Source organism: Mustelus asterias, chromosome 13 (assembly GCF_964213995.1).
Source record: "Mustelus asterias chromosome 13, sMusAst1.hap1.1, whole genome shotgun sequence".
NCBI lineage: Eukaryota > Metazoa > Chordata > Chondrichthyes > Carcharhiniformes > Triakidae > Mustelus > Mustelus asterias.
In genome coordinates this window covers 20,828,341-20,849,399 of record NC_135813.1, presented here as the reverse complement: position 1 = coordinate 20,849,399, position 21,059 = coordinate 20,828,341, and the positions used below count along the sequence as shown (strand labels likewise).

General features: G+C 43.1%; 1 protein-coding gene across 1 annotated transcript in view; it reads left to right on the top strand.

The window, feature by feature from the left end:
- LOC144503086 (uncharacterized) overlaps positions 1-21,059 on the top strand; it is a 37,122-nt gene that overhangs the window by 6,815 nt on the left and 9,248 nt on the right. Inside the window, exon 5 of the mRNA XM_078227586.1 lies at positions 13,803-13,965. Coding sequence (XP_078083712.1) covers positions 13,803-13,965 — 163 coding nt within the window. The remainder of the gene's footprint in view (positions 1-13,802; positions 13,966-21,059) is intronic.

Genomic DNA, 21,059 nt, shown 5'->3' with positions numbered 1-21,059 from the left:
AGGAATAGAACTTTTTGTGGCAGATTTGTAGTGAGCGGACTGAGATCCTCGGCGTAAGAATCAGTTGGACCATTATTATCCAGCCTAGGGATCAGAGAGGGGGAAATAATACAAACCTAGATAAATCTCCAATGTTTGTTAATTATTGATGCTTTCGAGCAGTGTTTCCCAGCCTGTGGGAAGGTACTGCAGGTGGTTGGTGGGGAAAAAAATGCAATCACGTGTGCCTCATATAAATGAACACTTTTTTGAAGACATGAAATTATACAAATACGAAGTGAAACAAAAGTTGTAAAAGTATTCAGCATACTGGGCGCTGTGTGACAAGGAGAAAGTCTCAAGGATTCAATCGCTGAAGAAGTTAAGCAGGACAGATAGAAAGGCCTTCCACTGCAGTCTTAAGAAATACAATAAGCATTATGAAAGATAACAGAATGAGCTCAGCCTTGACAAGCGCTGCAGTGCCATCGTGCCCAGATTTCATGACATTGCTCATCCATACACTTCATCTGGTTCTGCAGGAGGAGCTACAAAGCCCTCCTCCTGACACATGGAGATGGTTCCTCTGGCTGCAGCAATTAGCAGGCTTTTCGTGCCTCTGCAGGCTGTCTCTTGGATTCTAATCTACATGAGCAAACTGAAACGGACGATCTGGTTCAAAAGGGATAATGATAAATGGATGGGAGGTGCGCTGAACTTCACTGCAGCGCCAGACAACCAGTTATATGATTTGAGTTGTGCTGCCGGTGGGATCTTACACAGCGCAGAGGATATAAGTACAAAGAGATTTGACCTGACCGAATTGGTCCTGAAATTGGCAATACAATTGGAGAACAGAAGCAAGAGCTGCAAAGCTCTCTTGATAATAAAGAAACAAACATAGTTGAATATGCATCAGGGACCACTAAGTCCCAGAGGCACATCGACTTCCTGTCTATTATCTCCAACGAGCACATACAAATAAACAATGACTCAACACAGCTCAGCTTCCTCAGCACTGTTGATCACTCATCCGATCAAAATATGGAGATTTCATTCAGGCATGAGGTGCCTAACGGAGATCTCCGAGGGGAACAGTATAAATCCTGCTGACTCTCTTTCCTGATGTGGAGATGCCGGCATTGGACTGGGGTAAACACAGTAAGAAGTTTAACAACACCAGGTTAAAGTCCAACAGGTTTATTTGGTAGCAAATGCCACTAACTTTCGGAACGCTGCCCCTTCGTCAGGTGGAGTGGATCATGTCCACTCCACCTGACGAAGGGGCAGCGCTCCGAAAGCTAGTGGCATTTGCTACCAAATAAACCTGTTGGACTTTAACCTGGTATTGTTAAACTTCTTACTGACTCGCTTTCCTCTCAGCTCTGACGAAGGGTCATCTAGATTTGAAACGTTGGTTCTACTCTCTCTCCACTGATGCTGTCAGACCTGCTGAGATTTTCCAGCATTTTTATGTTTTTGTTTCAGATTCCAGCATGCACACTATTTTGCATTTACCTTAGTAAATACTTTGAACTGGGATTTACTTACACAGGCACTGAAAACGATTCACTGCCTGTGTCATGTGTCATGAAAACTCTGTCGAATGAAAGTTTAAAGCCTGCTACTACTCGGTGTCATCTTGAGACTAAACATGCGGAATATGTATCAAGCTAATTAAATTTTTTAAATACAAGCTCAAAGAATTTCAGAGTAGCAAGAAAATTATGGATTGCACATTGACAGGCAGTGATAATGCTAAGGCGGTTAAGGCCTTGTATTGGATGCTGCGCTCATAACAAAGAGAGGGAAGCTGCACACAATCGGGGAGGAGCTGATATTACCAGCAGCTAAGGATGTCGTGATCGGTGTTATTCTGGGAGAGAAGGCCTGCAAGCAAATTAACATAATTTCATTGTCGGATAACACAGTCCAACGCAAAATCAATGAGTTGGCCCACAATGTGAGTGATCAGCTAATAACAAAAATACAAGCAAGTTGATTTTATGCACTTCAACTGGATGAATAACTGGACACTGTAAACCTTTCAAACTTGCTCCCCTATGTAAGGGATAAACACAATGGAGAGATAGAGTCATAGAGGTTTACAGCATGGAAACAGGCCCTTCGGTCCAACTTATTCATGCCGCCCTTTATTTTTAAAACCCCTAAACTAATCCCAATTGCCCGCATTTGACATCCCTCTATACCCATCGTACCCATGTAACTATCTAAATGCTTTTTAAAAGATAAAATTGTACCTGCCTCTTCTACTACCTCTGGCAGCTTGTTCCAGACACTCACCACCCTCTGTGTGAAAACATTGCCCCTCTGGACACTTTTGTATCTCTCCCCTCTCACCTTAAACCTATGCCCTCTAGTTTTAGACTCCCCTACCTTTGGGAAAAGATATTGACTATCTACCTTGTCTATGCCCCTCATTATTTTATAGACCTCTATAAGGTCACCTCTCAGCCTCCTACGCTCCAGAGAAAAAGTCCCAGTCTATTCAGCCTCTCCTTATAACTCAATCCATCAAGTCCCGGTAGCATCCTAGTAAATCTTTTCTGCACTCTTTCTAGTATAATAATATCCTTTCTATAATAGGGTGACCAGAATTGCACACAGTATTCCAAGTGTGACCTTACCAATGTCTTGTATAATTTCAACAAGACGTTCCAACTCCTGTATTCAATGTTCTGACCGATGAAACCAAGCATACCGAATGCCTTCTTCACCACTCTGTCCACCTGTGACTCCACTTTCAAGGAGCTATGAACATGTACCCCTAGATCTCTTTGTTCTCTAACTCTCCCCAACGCCCTACCATTAACTGAGTAAATCCTTCCCTAGTTCAATCTACCAAAATGCATCACCTCGCATTTGTCTAAATTAAACTCCATCTGCCATTCGTCAGCCCACTGGCCCAATTGATCAAGATCCCGTTGCAATTGGAGATAACTTTCTTCACTATCCACCTTGCCACCAATCTTGGTGTCATCTGCAAACTTACTAACCACGCCCCCTACATTCTCATCCAAATTATTAATATAAATGACAAATAACAGTGGGCCCAGCACTGATCCCTGAGGCACACCGCTGGTCACAGGCCTCCAGTTTGAAAAACAACTCTCTACAACCACCCTCTGGCTTCTGTCAAGAAGCCAATTTTGTATCCATTTAGATACCTCACCCTGGATCCCGTGAGACTTAACTTTATGCAACAACCTACCTTGCGGTACCTTGTCAAAGGCCTTGCTAAAGTCCATGTAGACAATATCAACTGCACTGCTCTCATCTACCTTCTTGGTTACCCCTTCAAAAAACTCAATTAAATTTGTAAGACATGATTTTCCACTCACAAAGCCATGCTGATGTCCCTAATCAGTCCTTGCATTTCTAAATGCCTGTAGATCCTGTCTCTCAAAATACCTTCCAACAATTTACCCACCACAGATATGAGGCTCTCTGGCCTGTAGTTCCCAGGCTTTTCCCTGCAGCCCTTCTTAAACAAAGGCACAACATTTGCCACTCTCCAATCTTCAGGCACCTCACCTGTGACTATCGATGATCCAAATATCTCAGCTAGGTGACCCGCAATTTCCTCCCTAGCCTCCCACAACATCCTGGGATATACCTCATCAGGTCCCGGGGATTTATCTACCTTGATGCGCTTTAAGACTTCCAGCACCTCCTTCTCTGTAATATGTACACTCCTCAAGACATCACTATTTATTTCCCCAAGTTCCCTAACATCCATGCTTTTCTCAACAGTAAATACTGATGGGAAATATTCATTTAGGATCTCACCCATCTCTTGTGGATCCGCACATGAGGACTTTCTTCTTTGTAAATCGTTGCCCAAACGTTCGATTGCAGATACTATTTTTGATATGTTGAACACTTTTATAATTCAAAATGGGATTGATTGGTCAAAATGTGTAGATGTTAGTACAGGTGGGGCCCATGCAATATTAGGCCAACACGGTGGGGCTGTTATGCATATAAGAACGGTGGCTCCACTTGCAACATCCATTTACCACAGCATCCATAGGGAGGCTTTAGCTGCATGACTGTTTTGGAGGAAGCGGTTGAAACAGTTAATTTTATCAAGGCTCTTCCACTGAATTTGCAAATATTTGCAAGATGGGCAGTGATCACCATCTACAACTTCTGCACACTCAGGTCCGCTGGCTCTCATGCGGAAAAGTACTAGCACGTCTTTCTGAGTTGCATGATGAAGTGAGAATTATTTTATTTGACTCAAGGTTTGAACTCTCACAGCACTTCAGTGATTTTCAGTGGCTTGCCAAATTAACATACATGGCAGATATTTCAGATATTTTCAATCACTTAAATGGTCTCAATCTGAATCTTTAAGGAAAATCAGTGACAGTTTTTCATGTGCAGGACAAAATAAAAGTGATAATCAAGAAAATAGTGATTTGGGCCAAATGATTTGAGCTGTCAAATTACAACTCATTTGCGAATCTGTCAGATTTTTTGGCCACGAGAGAAATGCAGCTTCCAAACAGTATGAAACATGACATTAGAGAGCACCTGCAAAGTTTGAAAACATTGCAATGCAAGTACTTCCCTGTTCCCAATACAAAATCCAACTGGATAAAAAATACATTTGTGAGCCTTGATGATGACATCCTTGCAAACCTGATCTCGAGAGACCACAACAGCACTGTGGAACTGTCCTGTGACAGTGCTTTAAAGCTGGATTTTTCTCAGAACTGTCTGACTGACTTTTGGCTGAAAGTTGCTTCGGAATACTCATAAGGCAGTAAGGCTTCTGATGCCACTTCCTATAACCTAACTTTACGAAACTGGATGTTCAGGGCTTGTCACATTGAAGATCATCGGAAAAAACGTAACTTTGAACCAGAGCTCCGATTGAGACTGTGATCCCTGGAACCTGACATCCAACATTTAAATGCATTTGCATGCATTTAAATTGACTTAATGGGCTGCACGCCGAACCTTACCAACACTTCCCCCTTTACCACCACATTTGTCCATCCAGAATCGGCATGAAACAGACATGCTCTGCAAATGTCTGATTCGGGTGCTCCAGTTAGTGGGGAGGTAAGGGCCGAGCGTCAGATGGCTCTCTGCTTGAGATCAGTGGGAGGGAAGGGAGGTGCACTGCCACTCTGCCTGAGATCAGTGAGGAGGAAGGGGGGGTCCACTGCCATTTTGCCTGAGATCAGTGAGGGGGAAGGAGGTCCGCTGCCACTCTGCCTGAGATCAGTGGGGGGGAAGGGGAGGTCTGCTGCCAGTCTGCCTGAGATCAGTGGGAGGGAAGGGGGTCCGCTGTCACTCTGCCTGTGATCAGTGAGGGGAAGGGGGGAGTCCACTGCCACTCTGCCTGAGATCAGTGGGGGGGAAGGGGGGGGTCTGCTGCCACTCTGCCTGAGATCAGTGAGGAGGAAGGGGGGGTCCACTGCCATTTTGCCTGAGATCAGTGAGGGGGAAGGAGGTCCGCTGCCACTCTGCCTATGATCAGTGGGGGGAAAGGGGGGGTCTGCTGCCAGTCTGCCTGAGATCAGTGGGGGGGAAGGGGGTCCGCTGTCACTCTGCCTGTGATCAGTGAGGGGAAAGGGGGAGTCCGCTGCCACTCTGCCTGAGATCAGTGGGGGGGGAAGGGGGGTCCGCTGCCACTCTGCCTGAGATCGGTGGGGGGGAAATGGGGGAGGGGCCTGCAATCGGTCTGGGGGGTGGCGGAGTGGGTGGGGGGATAAGGGGATCAGTAATGTTGAAGGCGTGGAGCACTGTTTGTGGGAGCCAGAGGGAGGCATTATCCGGCCCGGGAGCAATGTGGCAGGGGAGCCGTATTCTATCTTTTTTTTCCTGCACATGCGCAGTTGGAGGCGTCAATCGGAGCTACAGGATTTTGCTCGCGTTAAGCCCTGCCCAAAGGCTTCTACAGTGCCATTCGGACTCGCTGATATTTTTACAGGCAGAGTGCGTATGGGGGCGCCTGAGAATGGGCCTAAAAGTCGGATCTGAAACACTCCCAGTTTCAAGTCCGCCCAGCACTTAGAATCAAAATGGTAAAATAGGGCCCTTGATGTCTGTGAAACATCAGCCTTCTCATTAGGTAAGCATTATAGTTTCTGCTGGTAGGCCTACTGCATGTAAATGTGCTGTGAGGAGTGCAATGCATTTGTGAGTATGCATCATAAACTATTTGAGAGAGCTGTGTTTTTAATACTTGTTGATATACAAGTTTGATTCCCGTCAACCATAGGCTATGTTTAAAAAAATGTTTAAAGCAGCTTGCATACATTGTGGTCCACAAAAGCTTTTGATTATGATCTAGTGGTCCGCATAAAGGAGAAGATTGGGAACCTCTGCTTTAGAGTGACTGTCATCACTTATCAAAACAAGGCTCATAGCATCTGCTGCTAATGTTGGCACAAAAGCAAAATGGAAGGTAGACTATAAAATACCTCAAACTTTATGCTGCAGTGTGTAGATATTTTTGTTTAACTTTGCTTGGAATTTTACAGCACTCTATGTGTTGTGATGTCAGCACCAAATGTGTGTCCTACACCTGAACAGGTGACTGCAAAACCATGGTAGTTGTGAAATGACTGTTGATTGGTCAATTAATTCTCTTAATTGAACTGTTCACACCTTTGGAAATATCGTGTTGCATTAGGAATATGTTGGGTTTCCTTCCACTGCTATTTTACCACCTGTCCTGCCTCCCATCCCATTTCTAATGAATTGGTAAAATCCCAGCCTCTGCAGTTAAGAGATTGATCACTCCTGGTATAATTTTGTTTTCTATAGCATCGACACCAAAGATAACATGCCCCGCTGAAAATTTTAATATTATGCCTTGATGAAGATCTTGCAATTACATCATAATTATTCCCCCTGTTGCTTTGAATGCAGCAAACATGGTGGAACTTTCCAGACCCCGCCCCCCAGCCCTAGCCTCTCAACAGGTCTGGTGGTGGGTGAGGGCACAGGTGCAATGTGGCAGAGGCAAAAAGCCAGTTTTCCACCTGCGTAAATGACAGCAAGGATGTGTGCTCCCAACTGTCATGGCGGGTTGCCATTTCACCAGAGGTCAATGTAAAACTATTTTGCATCCAATTAACGGGATGTAGATGAAATCCTGATTGGAATCAGCACCCCTCCCTGTCCAAATTTCTCACCATCAGGGGGTTTTCATGCTGATCCAGAACACATCTGGACCAGTGTGGTATGGTAATGTCAGACATGCCTGCAGGAAGACCAGGCAGCTCATGGAGATCGTAAGGGAAGATGGGGGATTCCAGCACCCGAACCCTGGAATACAAAGTGCTGCACCTACAATGCGGATCTTCTGATTTCGGGATGTTCCAGGAGGTGGATCTTCTACTTTCAATGTCAGTCAGTGATGTCTGGGTTACTTTTAAATATGGTGTCCAGACTAGATGGCAAGATGCAAGCTGCCAGCCTCCTCTGTAAAATGTCAGGAAACCTCTGACTGCATAATTAATTAGTCCAGCATCGCACAATATAGCACAAATTCCCAACAGTTTGTGGCAGGAAACTCTCCCCATTTCTGACCTGGCTGGGGGACTTAGTTCCAGAATAGAAAATGCCACCTATAGCATGTGCTAACAGCCAGGGGCTGTTTGGACATTTTCTGGCAGTAAACAGCCCAAGGTGTAAAACAAGAAAGCATGTTACCAGGTAATAATTTGAGGGCCATAATACATTGTTCATTGACCTTCGGTTTCCATGACTGGTGCTCAAGGGAAATTAGTTCAGAGGTACAGCTACAGAACTGCCATGCCACTTCTCTAACAGATGCCCCTTTTTAATACAGCTTTCCATTTGGAGCATAGAATCAGTAAATTTATCCTAAAATCTCATGGTGCTGTTAATATTAGAAGTTGCCTGAGCTTCTTTCACAAGGAGTAATTCAAATGATCTTGCTGAAATAAATTGCTGCATTATTGTCACTTGCTGTTATCTGGTCTTTCTATCTTCACAATCATTTATGTTGACATTTCATATTAAATATTTTCCCTGTCCTTGACTAACCCTCTCATAGATGGGTTAGATTGTATTTCACACAAGCTTGAATTTTGAGACAGAGTATATGAGAAGTTTCTAGTTGTGGTCCATAACTCAATAGGGTTACATTTAAAATTTTATTTCTGTACAGTCCTGTTACAATATGCGGTAAAACAACCAAATCTTTCTGTTCAACATTTCACTTTTAAAATATAATTATATACTTTTATAATGCTAAATTTTATTATTCCTTTTTATTTTGAGAGCACAGAATGTCCCAACCTTTGAATTATTATTTTACAAAATGAATATAATTTTAGTCCAGTATTGTGATTATAATCCTGAAAATATTAAATTCTATTTCATGTAAATCCTTTAAAATAATTGAGTTTTGTGTGCTTGATGCTGGCAATCAGTCTAAGTAGTGCAAACACTTTTCATCCCTCATCCTTAAGTATTAAAATCACCCTACACTGTCTTTATAACTCAAGTTGATTAACACAGTAACTGCCCAAGTCATACAGACCAACAAAGCCCCAGGTTTCACCTCCAGGCTGTGAATGAGTTGCTGACTTCTGGCAACATTGAGGGTGGGATTCTTCCAAAAAAATTCTAAGTGTCGAATTCACATAAGAACTGGAGTAAATACCGCTGTTTTTTTCAGCGGGAGTTTAAAAAAGAATCTTCCACACTCTGCGCACTGCAGAATGCACTAACATGAATCATGTTAAAATTCAGTGGTCAGGGTTTATTCTTGCTGGAGAGGCCAGCAGCATAGCTCTGAGCAGGCCACTGCGCATGCGCTGATTTGTCAATGCCGAGATCGGGGCATGCGCAGTGGCCCCTGTCTGCCAACCTCATGATCGCTGGCCAGACCCGTGACCCCCACATCGCCGGCCGTGCAAGCCCCCCCACGGCCCAATTGCTGGCCCCCCGAACATGTCTGGGCCAGCTTTGACCTCCCATCCCCCCCTCCTCCGAAAGCTCGTGATACCAAATAAACCTGGTGTTGTGAGACTTCTTACTATTTTCCATGTTTGGACTGAGGCTATAACAAGATCAGGAGCTGATGGTCCTGAGCGGTATTGAAGTTATTCCCCTGCCTAGATCTCCCACCGCCACCCCCAACAGCCCCAATCTCTCCCCCCTCCCTCACAGTGCTGACTGCCCCCACAGTCCCGATCGCCCCCCCCCCCCCCCCCCCCACCCCACCCACCTGGATGGCCAGCCTCAATCATAGACTTCCCTCCCTCCCCCACCAATCCCAACTGAAGAGTGGCAGCGGGACCCCCCACTGATCACTCCCCCAGAGGCCTTGCCCCTATCAGACTCCGCCAGGCTGACACTGCCAAGGTGCCAATGCCAAAGGGCACCTTTGACCCCCCCTTCATTCCAGCGGTATTGGGCCACCCGCTATTGTAAACCCCGCTGGAGTGAACCCCTCCTAGTGCGTGTGGAGAGGCTAGCTTGCCCGGAGACTTCAGTCCCGGGCCTGCTAATAATATTCAAAGTAGATTTAAATGAGAGGCTGCATAGATTAGGCATAAATCCGTGCAATTTCTGGTGTGGAGCTGATGGCGCAGAAAATCCGGCACTGGGAGACGCGCAAAGGCCTAGACACCCAGTGCGGATCGCGTGAATCAGCTGCTGCTAGAGTCTCCCGGCTCACTGCGCTAAAAAGCAGCACAACGGGATGGGAGAATCGCTCCTGGGTACTGGAAATAATTGTACCACAATGTTCGGAAGTGGAAAGTCAATCAAGGATTACACTCATAATTGCTATCTTGCATGTGCATGTTGACATCATGTCAGGGCAGGATCAGCCTACCCTCCGTGCAACCCAGTGTGATCTAATAATTGCTGATACGTATCATCATGCTCAATTATTGGAAGAGGAAGAAATATAAGAGACACTCCAAACAAAAATGTTTTTAACAGTATAACATTTTCAGTTAACTGTTAATTGGATGATAATGAAGATGCTTTCACAATTGCACATGTAACAAATAAACTGCGTGTCTGCGTGGGTTTCCTCCGGGTGCTCCGGTTTCCTCCCACCGTCCAAAGATGTGCGGATTAGGTTGATTGGCCATGCTAAAATTGCCCTTAGTGTCCTGAGATGCGTAGGTGAGAGGGATTAGTGGGTGGATTTGGGGGTAGGGCTTGGGTGGGATTGTGGTCGGTGCAGACTCGATGGGCCGAATGGCCTCTTACTGTACTGTAGGGATTCTATTCTATTCTATTCTATTCTAAACATTTGTGTATTTATGATATTACAGAAAAATAAAATGGGATATTTTATTAAATAAGGCAAAGACTTTAAATAAAATCATAAAATGTTGAAAATGCTCAACAGGTCTGGCAGTATCTATGGTGTTTTGTTTTTTATTTCAGATTTCCAGCATTCACAGTATTTTGCTTTTGTAAGAATATTTTAAACTGTCCAAAAGATCATTCATTTTGGGGATCATTTATTTCTGTCATATGCAAGTAATCCAATTTCAGTCAAACCAAAATGATATTTTTCCTGGACTTGGGCTAATATTTTAAACAGTACTAGCATGATATAACAATTGCACCAGTGACACTATTCTATCACTTTTTCAACATATTACAAAGGGCAATAAGATTTTTTATATCATGACATAGCTAAATATTTACTTGATATTTATTTGAAAAACATGTTCATTGATCAAATGTTCTAAATTTGTCCAAAAATAAAGCCACTAAATACCGAAAATGAAATTACAGAACATCTGTGCATCAGTTCTATCTACTTCCTTTAAGCACATTTAAAAGTTGTTTTGATCAGGTGAAACTAAACGATCAATTCCTCAACTTCAGAATGTAGGTTATAGTTTATTCAATATATGTTGCCAAGGTAGCATGAGATGCATGCTTTGATTCATGATTATGAAGCAAAGAATTTATTCCATGCAGGTGAAATAACAATCCAATTGGAAACTTGTTATAAAAGTTTGCCCTCTCCATCAGTGAATGGCAGTGCTAATTGTTTTGGAGTTCTTGCATCATACAGCTAACTCAAAAAATATAGGAGCCACAACAAATAAGTACAAAACCAATCTGGTTTTGGGCAAATCTGGGCAAAATCAGTGGGAAGAGAAATTAGACATAGTTTCAGTTTCCATTTTGCTATTCATTCATTGGACATGGGGGTCACTTGCTAAGTAAGCATTAGTAGCCCATACCTAATTACTCTCAGGGAGTTGGTGGAATGCTGCCTTCTTGAACTGCTACAGTCCTTATAGTGACAGTATTGTCACAATATTGTTAGGAGGGTCCAAGATTCTCAACCAGTGATGATGAAGGAACAGCATATGTTTCCAAGTAATTTGGAAGGAAACTTGAAGCTGTTACCTTTGTCCTTCCAGGTGGCAATAGTTGTTGGTGTAGGATGAGCTGTTGAAGAAGTAACAAATCAAGTTGCTGCACCTTGTAAATGATACACCCTCCAGCCACAATGTACTGGCAAGCGGAGAGAATGAATGTTTTAAGGTGGTGGATGGAGTGTCAATCAAATGGGCTGCTTTGTCCTAAATGGTGAAGAGTTTCTTGAAAGGTTGTTGGACTTGCACTCATCCAGGCAAGTGAATAGCATTCCAGCACACTCCTAGCTTGTGCCTTGTACATGGTGGGAAACCTTTCCGAAGTTAGGTGAGGCACTTGCCACTGAATACCCAGTGTCTGATGTGCACTTGTAGCCACAGTATTTATGTTGTTGGCGCAGTTAAGTTTCTGGTCAATGGTGACTCCAGGATGTTAATAACGGGGGAATTCAACAATAGTAATGTCACTGACTGTAAAGGAGGGGTGATTAGTCGCTTGTTAGGGATAGTGATTGCCTGGCACTTGCGTGGCATGAATGTTACTTGTCACTTATGAGTCTAAACCTGAATGCTGTCCAGGTCTTGCTGCATGCAGGCAAGGATAACTTCATTATCTGAGGCATCACAAATAGAACCAAAAACTACAATCATCAACAAACACCCACACTTCTGATCTTATGAAAGGTCATTGACGAAGACACTGAAGATGGTTGGAACTAAGATGAGAAACTCTTGCAGCGATGTCCTAGAGCAGAGATGATTGGTCTTCAATACCTATAATATTCTTCCTTTCTGAGCCAGTTATAATTGTTCCCTCTGTTTTCCATTGACTTCAATTTTATTAGAGTTCCTAGATGCCACAATCAGTTAAGTGCTCCCTTGATCTCAAGGGCAGTCACACTTGCCTTGCCTTCCTTCTTAAATTAAACTCTTCTGTCCATGCTGGAACCAAGGCTATAATGAGGTCAGGAGCTAAGGGGTCCTGGTGAAACCTAAACTGGGCATTAATACGCAGGTTATTGGTACGAAAGCACTGTTTGATATCATTGCCAATTATCTCTTTGCTGATATTTGAGAATAGGCTGATAGGACAATAACTAGCAAAATTGGATTTGTTCTGCTTTCATGGACAGGACATACTCGGATAATTTATTTTTATCAGGGAGCTGTCATTGTTGAAGCTGTACTGGAATGGCTTGGCTCGGGGCAAGGTCAATTCTGGAACACTGGTTTTCAGCACTGCAGCCAGGATAATTGTCAGAGCCTGCAGCCTTTTCTGTATCCAGTGTACTCAGCTCAAGAGATCCTGAAATCATATTGAGTGAATGAAATTGACAAGACTTTTCTGTGATGTTGGCGAATGGAGGGAGAGGCTGAGATGGATCATCAATTCAGCAATTCTGGCTGAAGATGATTGCAAATACTTCAGCCTTGTCTACACAATTGCCCCAGCTGGGAAGTGGATGTGAATATTGAGTGAAGAATGATTCAAACTTAACTGTGATGGTCCTCATGATTTTAATTTTCTGTTGATATTCATTATCTAATCTTACATGTGGAAACTGGGCACTTATGTTCTTATGTACTGGAGTAAAATACCAGAAACCTGGAAATACCTGCAACACTAGCGCATCAAGGCATGCCTTCAGGGAAAAAGAAAATTGGAAATAAACTACTATCAAGTTGGAAAAAATAGTACTTCAAGATTATTTGTTTTCAGAATGTTGCCAAGACTTTAGGGTTAAATTAGGATGTATAGTTGCAACAATTTGGGTTATGTTCCCATGAGTTTAGAAAATGGAAGATGCAATCATTGAAGTGCTTAGAATTATAAAAGAATTGTATAGAATAGATTCAGGGAAATTCCAGAATGAGAGGGCACAATCTTCAAATTAGTAGTGAAATCAAGACACAATTTTACACACAAAAGATAGTAAGCATGTGAAATTCTCTCCTGCAAAAGGCTGTGGATGCTGTGTCAATTGAAATTTTCAAGACAGAGATCGACAGATTTTATTATGTGAGGAAATTGGAGAATATGGATCAAAGGCAATAAATAGAGATGCAATGCAAATCAGCCATAATCTGATCAAATGGTGGCACAGGCTCAAGGGGCTGAATACTTTTGTTCTCGTCATAACAATTTGAAAATTGCCCAATTCTTTTCCCTAATTGAAGGAAAATATTCTAGGATTGACTACCTTCACCTCTTGATAGTAGATGGAGTAGTCTTGAAACAGCAGAAATAGAAATCAGTCTTTACTTAGTATGACCAAATAGGTAGAACTAACGGATTAGATTCTTCCTTTTTGATAACCAATCATTTACAGCGCAACTTCTCTTCAATCTCTAAGTTAATCCTTCATCCTTTTACTTGGGTACATGAAATAAGAATCTGTAGTTCTGAGAGTCTGGATCAAAATTGATATTTTGACTCAATTTTAATAGGAGAAGACATTATAAAACCTAACCTTGATGCTGAAGATCATCTTTCAAGGAAAGAAGTTGTGATGGAAACACCCTGTCAGCAGACTGAAATTGTCCGTGAAAGACTTCACCTTTACCTGCCTACCCATGACGTTCAAGAGGAAGAGGAGTTCACAATCACAGGGTAAATCCTCTTATGCTATATTCCTTCCTCTTTAAGCTTTCCTCATGTTACATGGGGTAGCTTCAATGTTGGTTAATCACCTTTCATATCAGCCATCATTTTTGTTTGTCGGATTTGGTGAGTGGTTTTACAGTCCTCCCTGCCAGTCACCTTGGCCATTTACCAATTATGCTATATGAACAAGTTTTTTTTGCAATGGAAAAACTTGTGTGTATATGCATTTCATGTATCCTGAATGTCTCAAGGTGCTTCACAACCAATTAAAAATGTGTGAAGTACATTTGCTGTTATCGTGTAGAGTAACAAAGCAGCAACTTGCTCACTGCCAGGTCCCCAAACCAATGGAATAAATAACCAACTAATCTGTTTGAGTAAAGTTGGTTTAAGGATAGATGTTGGACTGGAGACTGTGAGAATTCCCCTGCTCTTCTCCAGTCCCGCTGGTTGATGAGCGTGGCCAGTTGGTAAGATTGCACAAGAGGCGAAAAGTCAGGTTCACGCCCGATTTCTTGTCTCTTGAGATCTTACCGGGCCCGGGTTTCTGGCGAGATCAGCCAGATACGAGGCTGATTAGAATATTTAAATCCATGGTAATATGGATTTAAATATTATTTGTGAGCCTGGGATACTCCACTTCAGATAGTGCCATGGAACTTTTTTATGTATAGCTGACAGGACAGAGTGCCTTGGTTTAACTTCCCATCCAAAAATTGACACCCCCAAAAGTGTGACACTCGCTCAGCTGTAATCCACCATGAGACACAGCTATATACAATGTCATACCCATTATGATAGTGTTCTTTAACCTTACTCACCAGTATAGCTTCTTAAACTCACTGAGCTTATTGCATGTTTATAACAATGGTTTATTTCCCTTAAGATATTTTATTACTAGAAATATATCTTTTGTACATTTTACAGTAAATATTGAGGATATGCATCTTGGTGCAACAACACATTGGTGCAGGCACCAGTGCAGAGACTGGCATGTCAAGTGGTCTTGTTAGTGAGGTAGATAGTCCAGCATCCTCCGAGTCTAAGTGCCGAATGGGTGTGAGAATGGGAGAGTTTCAGACCTGTTTTTTGGGTGAGTTTGAAAATGCAATCTTAAGCCACTCTGTGTTTAAAAAAAGATAACAATCTGTTTCCCGCCAGTAGGGGAGGGGGCAGGGCCTAAGCTCGCTGGAAAGCGATCTGCTCACAGGAGAGGGTGCAATCACACATGCGCAGATCTCTCTGATCACACCCCCCATCCCCCTGGGTATTGCCCACCACCTACCCCCAGTCGATTACCCCTCTCACCTCCCAGTCCAGTCGATCACCTCCCACCCCCCCGGCTGATCACCGATTGCAGCGTATGCAGCTCCACCTCCCTCCCTCCCTCTCCCCCCCACCCCAGCCAGGCTAGTCCCTGTTGCAGAGTGTACAGCATCCCCCCCCCCCCCCCGCCTCCCCTTATGTCCTGCCCCATCAAGGCCCCATCCCCCCTTAGGTCCTGCCCCTTGGCACTGGCGGTGCCAAGTTGGTATTGACAGGGTGCCAGGCTAGCGACGTTGATGGGGACCATACGTGATCCTCGCTGGTGAGGACCTTTCACCTGCGAGGCTGCTAAGGCAAGTGAGCCCGGATGATAGTATCCCAGGCTCACAAATAATATTTAAACCCATATTACCATGGATTTAAATATTCTAATCAACCTCGTATCTGGCTGATCTCGCCAGAAACCCGGGCCCGGTAAGATCTCAAGAGACAAGAAATCGGGCGTGAACCTGACTTTTCGCCTCTTGTGCAATCTTACCAACTGGCCACGCTCATCAACCAGCGGACTGAAAGGTAAGATCGTCCCCTTGTTTGTTTTTATTCATTGAAGGGATGTGGGCCACACTGGCTAGGTCAGCATTCATTGCCTATCCCTAGGTGCCCTTGAGAAGGTGGTGGTGAGCTGCCTTCTTGAACTACTGCAGTCCATGTGGTGTAGGGAGACCCACAGTGGTGTGGGTGTAGTGAGATCTTTAGTATTTTTAAATGAAGACCAACATTGATTCGCTACAGAGATATTTGGTCTCACAATTGAGAAATGATAATCATGTTAAACTAAATTTAATGTAAAAATAGAAGGGAACAACTAAAAACCAGAAAATGGATCACAGGTGAGGTGCCTGAAGATTGGAAGGTGGCAAATGTTGTGATGTTGTTTAAGAAGGGCTGCAGGAAAAGCCTGGGAACTACAGGCCGGTGAGCCTAACATCTGTAGTGGATAAGTTGTTAGACAGTATTATGAGCGACAGGGTCTACTGGTATTTAAAGACGCAAGGACTGATTAAGGACAGTCGGCATGGCTTTGTGAATGGAAAATCATGTCTCACGAATTTGATTGAACTTTTTGATGGGGTAACCAAGAACATAGATGAGGGCAGTGCAGTCTAGGGCACCTCTGCTGCTGCCAGGCTGCAGAGGGGGGTGATCCCTCCAGGCACCTGGAGGTTGGGGGGTAGAGGTTGAGCTCGGGGGTATCCGTCAAGATGGGGCTCTCATGGTTGACTTCTCCTTGATAGCCAGGAAAACTTGGGAATCACTCTCAGGAGAGTGATTTGAGGCACCTTTCTGGTAAACTTCTTTATTATTGTCTGTGTTCTGTAAAACCTTTGAAGTGGTGTGATCTCATTAAAAAACCATGCCCCCTGAAAACCTGGAAGCTTTCAAAATCACAGCAGCACTTGATTCTACAGTAGGGATTACCCTTGGTAGATTTCAAAAGCTCCAGGTCCTACCAGACCTCTTTAAAGTGTTGTGATTGACAGGAGCATTCAGTTTCACTAGAGAGATTCCCTTGCTGTCTCTCATAAGTCACAGCTGCTCTGAAACCTCTTAAAAGTGCTTTGATTGACAGCTCCAGAGCAGGTCAAAGAGGGGATTTGCTGAGGTTTGTTTACTGGTAGTCCACTTGCTGCTAAAAGCTTTCTTGACTGACAACTCCAGGGCAAATCAAAGAGTTCATTATTGATACAATCAGTTCACACTCCATTAAGCTTAAAGTGCTTCCTCTTCCAACCACGCGTGTTTTGTCTGGCCCGATTTTTTAATGCTACATTTTTTTTCAAATCTCTGACCCTTTTTCGAAGGCAGAAATGCTTTTGAATACCGGTTTTTTCCATTGGCTTTTTCCTCTTGCCTGCAAAGCTTCTCACTAAACCATAAGCTTCATATTTCTTCGTATTACCACTTTTTTCTCTGACTGTTTGTTTTTTAACTTTGCCAAGCTTCAAGATTGGATAGGCTGGGTTTTTTGCCTTTGAGATAGAGGAGGTTGAGGGAAGATTTAATTGAAGTACATAAAATAATGCAAGAGCTTTGACAAAATGGATGTGGAAAGATCTATTTCTAAAAGCAAAGAAGTCACCAGGGGGCATAGATTAAAAGCGATAGGCTGAAGGATTAAAAGGGAGTTGAGGGGAAATTATTTTAACCGGGGGAGGGGGTGGATTTAGAGGTAGAAAGCTTCTAAAACTTGCAGTGTGTGGTTATCCATCAGAAGTACCATGATCTAAGGGCTACAGCCAAGGGCTGAAAATTACTCTCAGCTGGCTAACATCTGTTGGGTCAAATGTTCGTTTCCTCTGCTATTATTTTCTATAAATCTATAGCCAATCTCTTCACTTTGTCCAATGAGACCCTCAGAAGGACCATTCATATCAGTTAAATAAGACATCAAAATAGTCATATTGATATATGAGATGAGGATGCAGAACCTTGTCCATTTGACCATTGACTCATTTGGTATTTCATTGGCTCTTAGAAGTTTCACAAGCCTGACATTTGTTTTGGCTACCTTGGATTTGAAATTGATCATAAGAGTAATGACAATACCACACTTAACAAACATGGCCGATCCAACATGTGAAATCAGTTAATTAAAGCATCAGACACTTTCTATATGATTTTGCTTTCTCCTCATCAATGTTTGCCTTCTTAGGATAATAACATTTCAATGTAATTCATTGGCACTCTGGGACATCATACAGGCATGGATAAGGTGCTATGTAAGAATGATGGTTTCTCTTCATTTTCAGCATCTATGAGTGAGATGGTGGTCAGCTAATCACTAGGAGGTGTGCAAGAGTTGATAACGGGATATCTCTATCTCCTTGTCTCTCCCTGTATGGGGAATGTTTGTCTTCCAGTCATTAGATGAGATTTGAAATTTTTGAGGCATTATTGTATATGAGCTCAAAACCCTGATGTGCTGTGCCACCCTGACGCTCCTGCATTAGATACAATTTCAGAACTACTCCCCATTCTATTATCATGAGTTAGAACCATTGAGATGCAGTTGTCAGGGGAAAACTACAGTTACATCACAATATTAAATGGACATTGCATGGAACATCTAATTAGTCTTGTTATGAACTAAATTTTTGGGAAGCAGTTCAGTTTTTAAAATTGAGAGTTTATTGATTTGTGTCAGGAGTAGGCTTACATTAACACTACAGTAAAATTACTGTGAAAATGATGTTTTTCTGGATTCCTGCTGCAGTGGAGACAATTAGAGGTAAGTCCATAGTTATAACTCAAAAATATTGGTCTCATCAAAGATCTAACATGAAATGCTTCCCACATTAATATTATTCTTCCTTCAGTTATTCTGAAAGAAGCAAAAGTAGGAAGTGTTCTTGAATGTCAGCAGAACAACTGATCACAAATTTGAAAGCTGTTTGGCCTGGCGTGATTCACATGGGGCATTGTTTTTGAGTTTTGAAGTGGTTGAATCCTACCTCAGTAGCACCAGCAGGAAATGCACCGATTTTCCCGCTGGTGGCAGTACTTCGAATTAATTTGGGAAAATCACGGCTTTTATGTCCCTTTTCATAAATAGGAAGTGAGAACTGTAAGGGCATGAAATTAATTTGTGTCCCGGTTTTACCAAGGTCCCCCTGATGTTTTCTTGTGTATGAATTGCCACTAGCTCCTTCCTGTACAGCGTTAGTGAACTAAAATCACATATTCAGTTACATGCCTTGTGTATGTAACTGCATATGTGATTTTAGTTCACTAACCCAAAGACATTGAAAGCGTGAGATCATGAGCCTTTTGACAGAAACAAGCTGATGTGATGCCAGAATACAGAAACTGGTCAATGCATGTGCAGGCAACACCTTCTTTAATCCTTCTGAAACGATAAGCATTATGAAGTAAAGTGAACCCTGTTCTAGGGCTTTTTAACGGGCCATGCAACAAGATGCAGCTGAGATGCTTTTGATTTACTTTTGTTCAGGCAAAGCTTGTGGAATTTGGAGGTTTTTGCTGACCACAAGAAGGCATAAAATGAAATTGCTTTACATCGGTATGGGGGCAGTAGATACAGTGCCATGCTCTGTAACATGAGCAGGACATGGAGAGGAATAGGCAGTGAAGGGAAGCTCTATGAAGAAAGAGGACTCTCTGAACAAGGCCCTATGCACAAAGGGTCCATCAAAAGCATCATTCCTAAAAAGCAATAAACTAGGAACTGTGCCTGAGGAAGTTACGGACAGGAAAATCCTGCCAGCAGTACAATCCGTAAAATTCCACCCTATGCTACAAAATGGCTGTAGTAACAAAGTCGTATCACCTTCCTTATGACAACCTGTAACAGCAAACCAGGATGAGGATAGCCCTTCCAATTACTGTGAAAATCGCAGTCATACTTACATTTTATGCCATGAGATCTTTCCAGGTAGGACTTCAGCAACATGCCACAGTTCACCTTCCATAGAAGCATCAAAAAAAGATCAGAGGCACATACAGAGGAGAGAAGACTGAAATAAAGGGCATTTGGATTCTTCAGGATAGTAGGCTTCAAGATGATGCAGGCTTTCTGGACCACTTCAAGTTAACAAGAGAGATACCATAACCGTAAGAACTGTCCCTCTCTCATTGGCTGTTGGTATCTGATCAGACAAAACTTTAATCTCAGTGAATGCCTGCCAACCTCGCAGCACCCATAATGCTATTATCCAGTTGCAGTCAGCAATACCAACCATCTTCAGGCCTTTAAAACACACGATAGGGTGGCTGCTTGGTGACAAAAGCTACCCTTTACACACATGGCTCATGATTCCCTTTCATCATCCTAACACCTGAGGTCAGAAGGCCTTCAATAATAGCTATGGAGTCACCTGCAACACCGTGGAACAAGTGATCGGTCTACTAAACAAAATGTTTTGCTGCTTAAAGGGGGATCTGTACAGTACATTCTGGAGAAAATGTCAATGTTTGTGATGGTGCTTCACCCTCATCAACCTTCAGTTATGAGGGCTCAGTCATTACCTCCTGGAATCAGGAAACCATGTAGGGAAGAGAAGGAAGAGGAGAAGACCAAATGCAACTCGACAGAGTGAAGTTTTGCTTCAGTTGAAATGAACTGCCCACCCACCAACATGGACCCACCATTCCCTAACAGTACATCCATTTCTGATTCTCTTTCACAAAATCTCCTAACCAATATCATTCAATAAAGGCCAACAGCAAAAATTTTCACTCAACAATTTTATCCAGAAACACATCAATAATGCAAAAAAAACAGAACTTATCACCCCTTAGTTCCTGTCTTGCAGGTGTGCTTACCTGACCTATGCAGTGCTACCCCAATGGCTGCAACATGGTTGGTGGAAGACTGCTGAGTTTCACTGAAGGAGACTGCAAATAGCCTTCAATCAGTCTTTGATTTTGTGGGCCCAGCTTTGCGTGGCATGACTTTAGCACGGATCACAGTGGTCTGGGCAGGCAGACTGAGAAGCAACAGCAAGGACACCATTTTCAAGGCACAAATACCATCATCCTGAGATAGGATTGCAGGTTTGTGCTCCACAATGCCACTGCCATTTCTACGGGCACCATCTCATTGATTCTAATAAACTGGAGCACAGATTGCTGAAATGCTGTCAGACAATGCATGCCTCATAAACACTTAGAACCACATCCACAATGATAGCTGTGTGTGTCTGCATACCAGAAACCTAAACTTGCATACCAGAGGCTTGGAATCTCATGACCTCCATCTGAGCTTTCACTGCAGCACTGTGAATTGGGAGGTCTCAACCTGTGCTGAGTGGAGC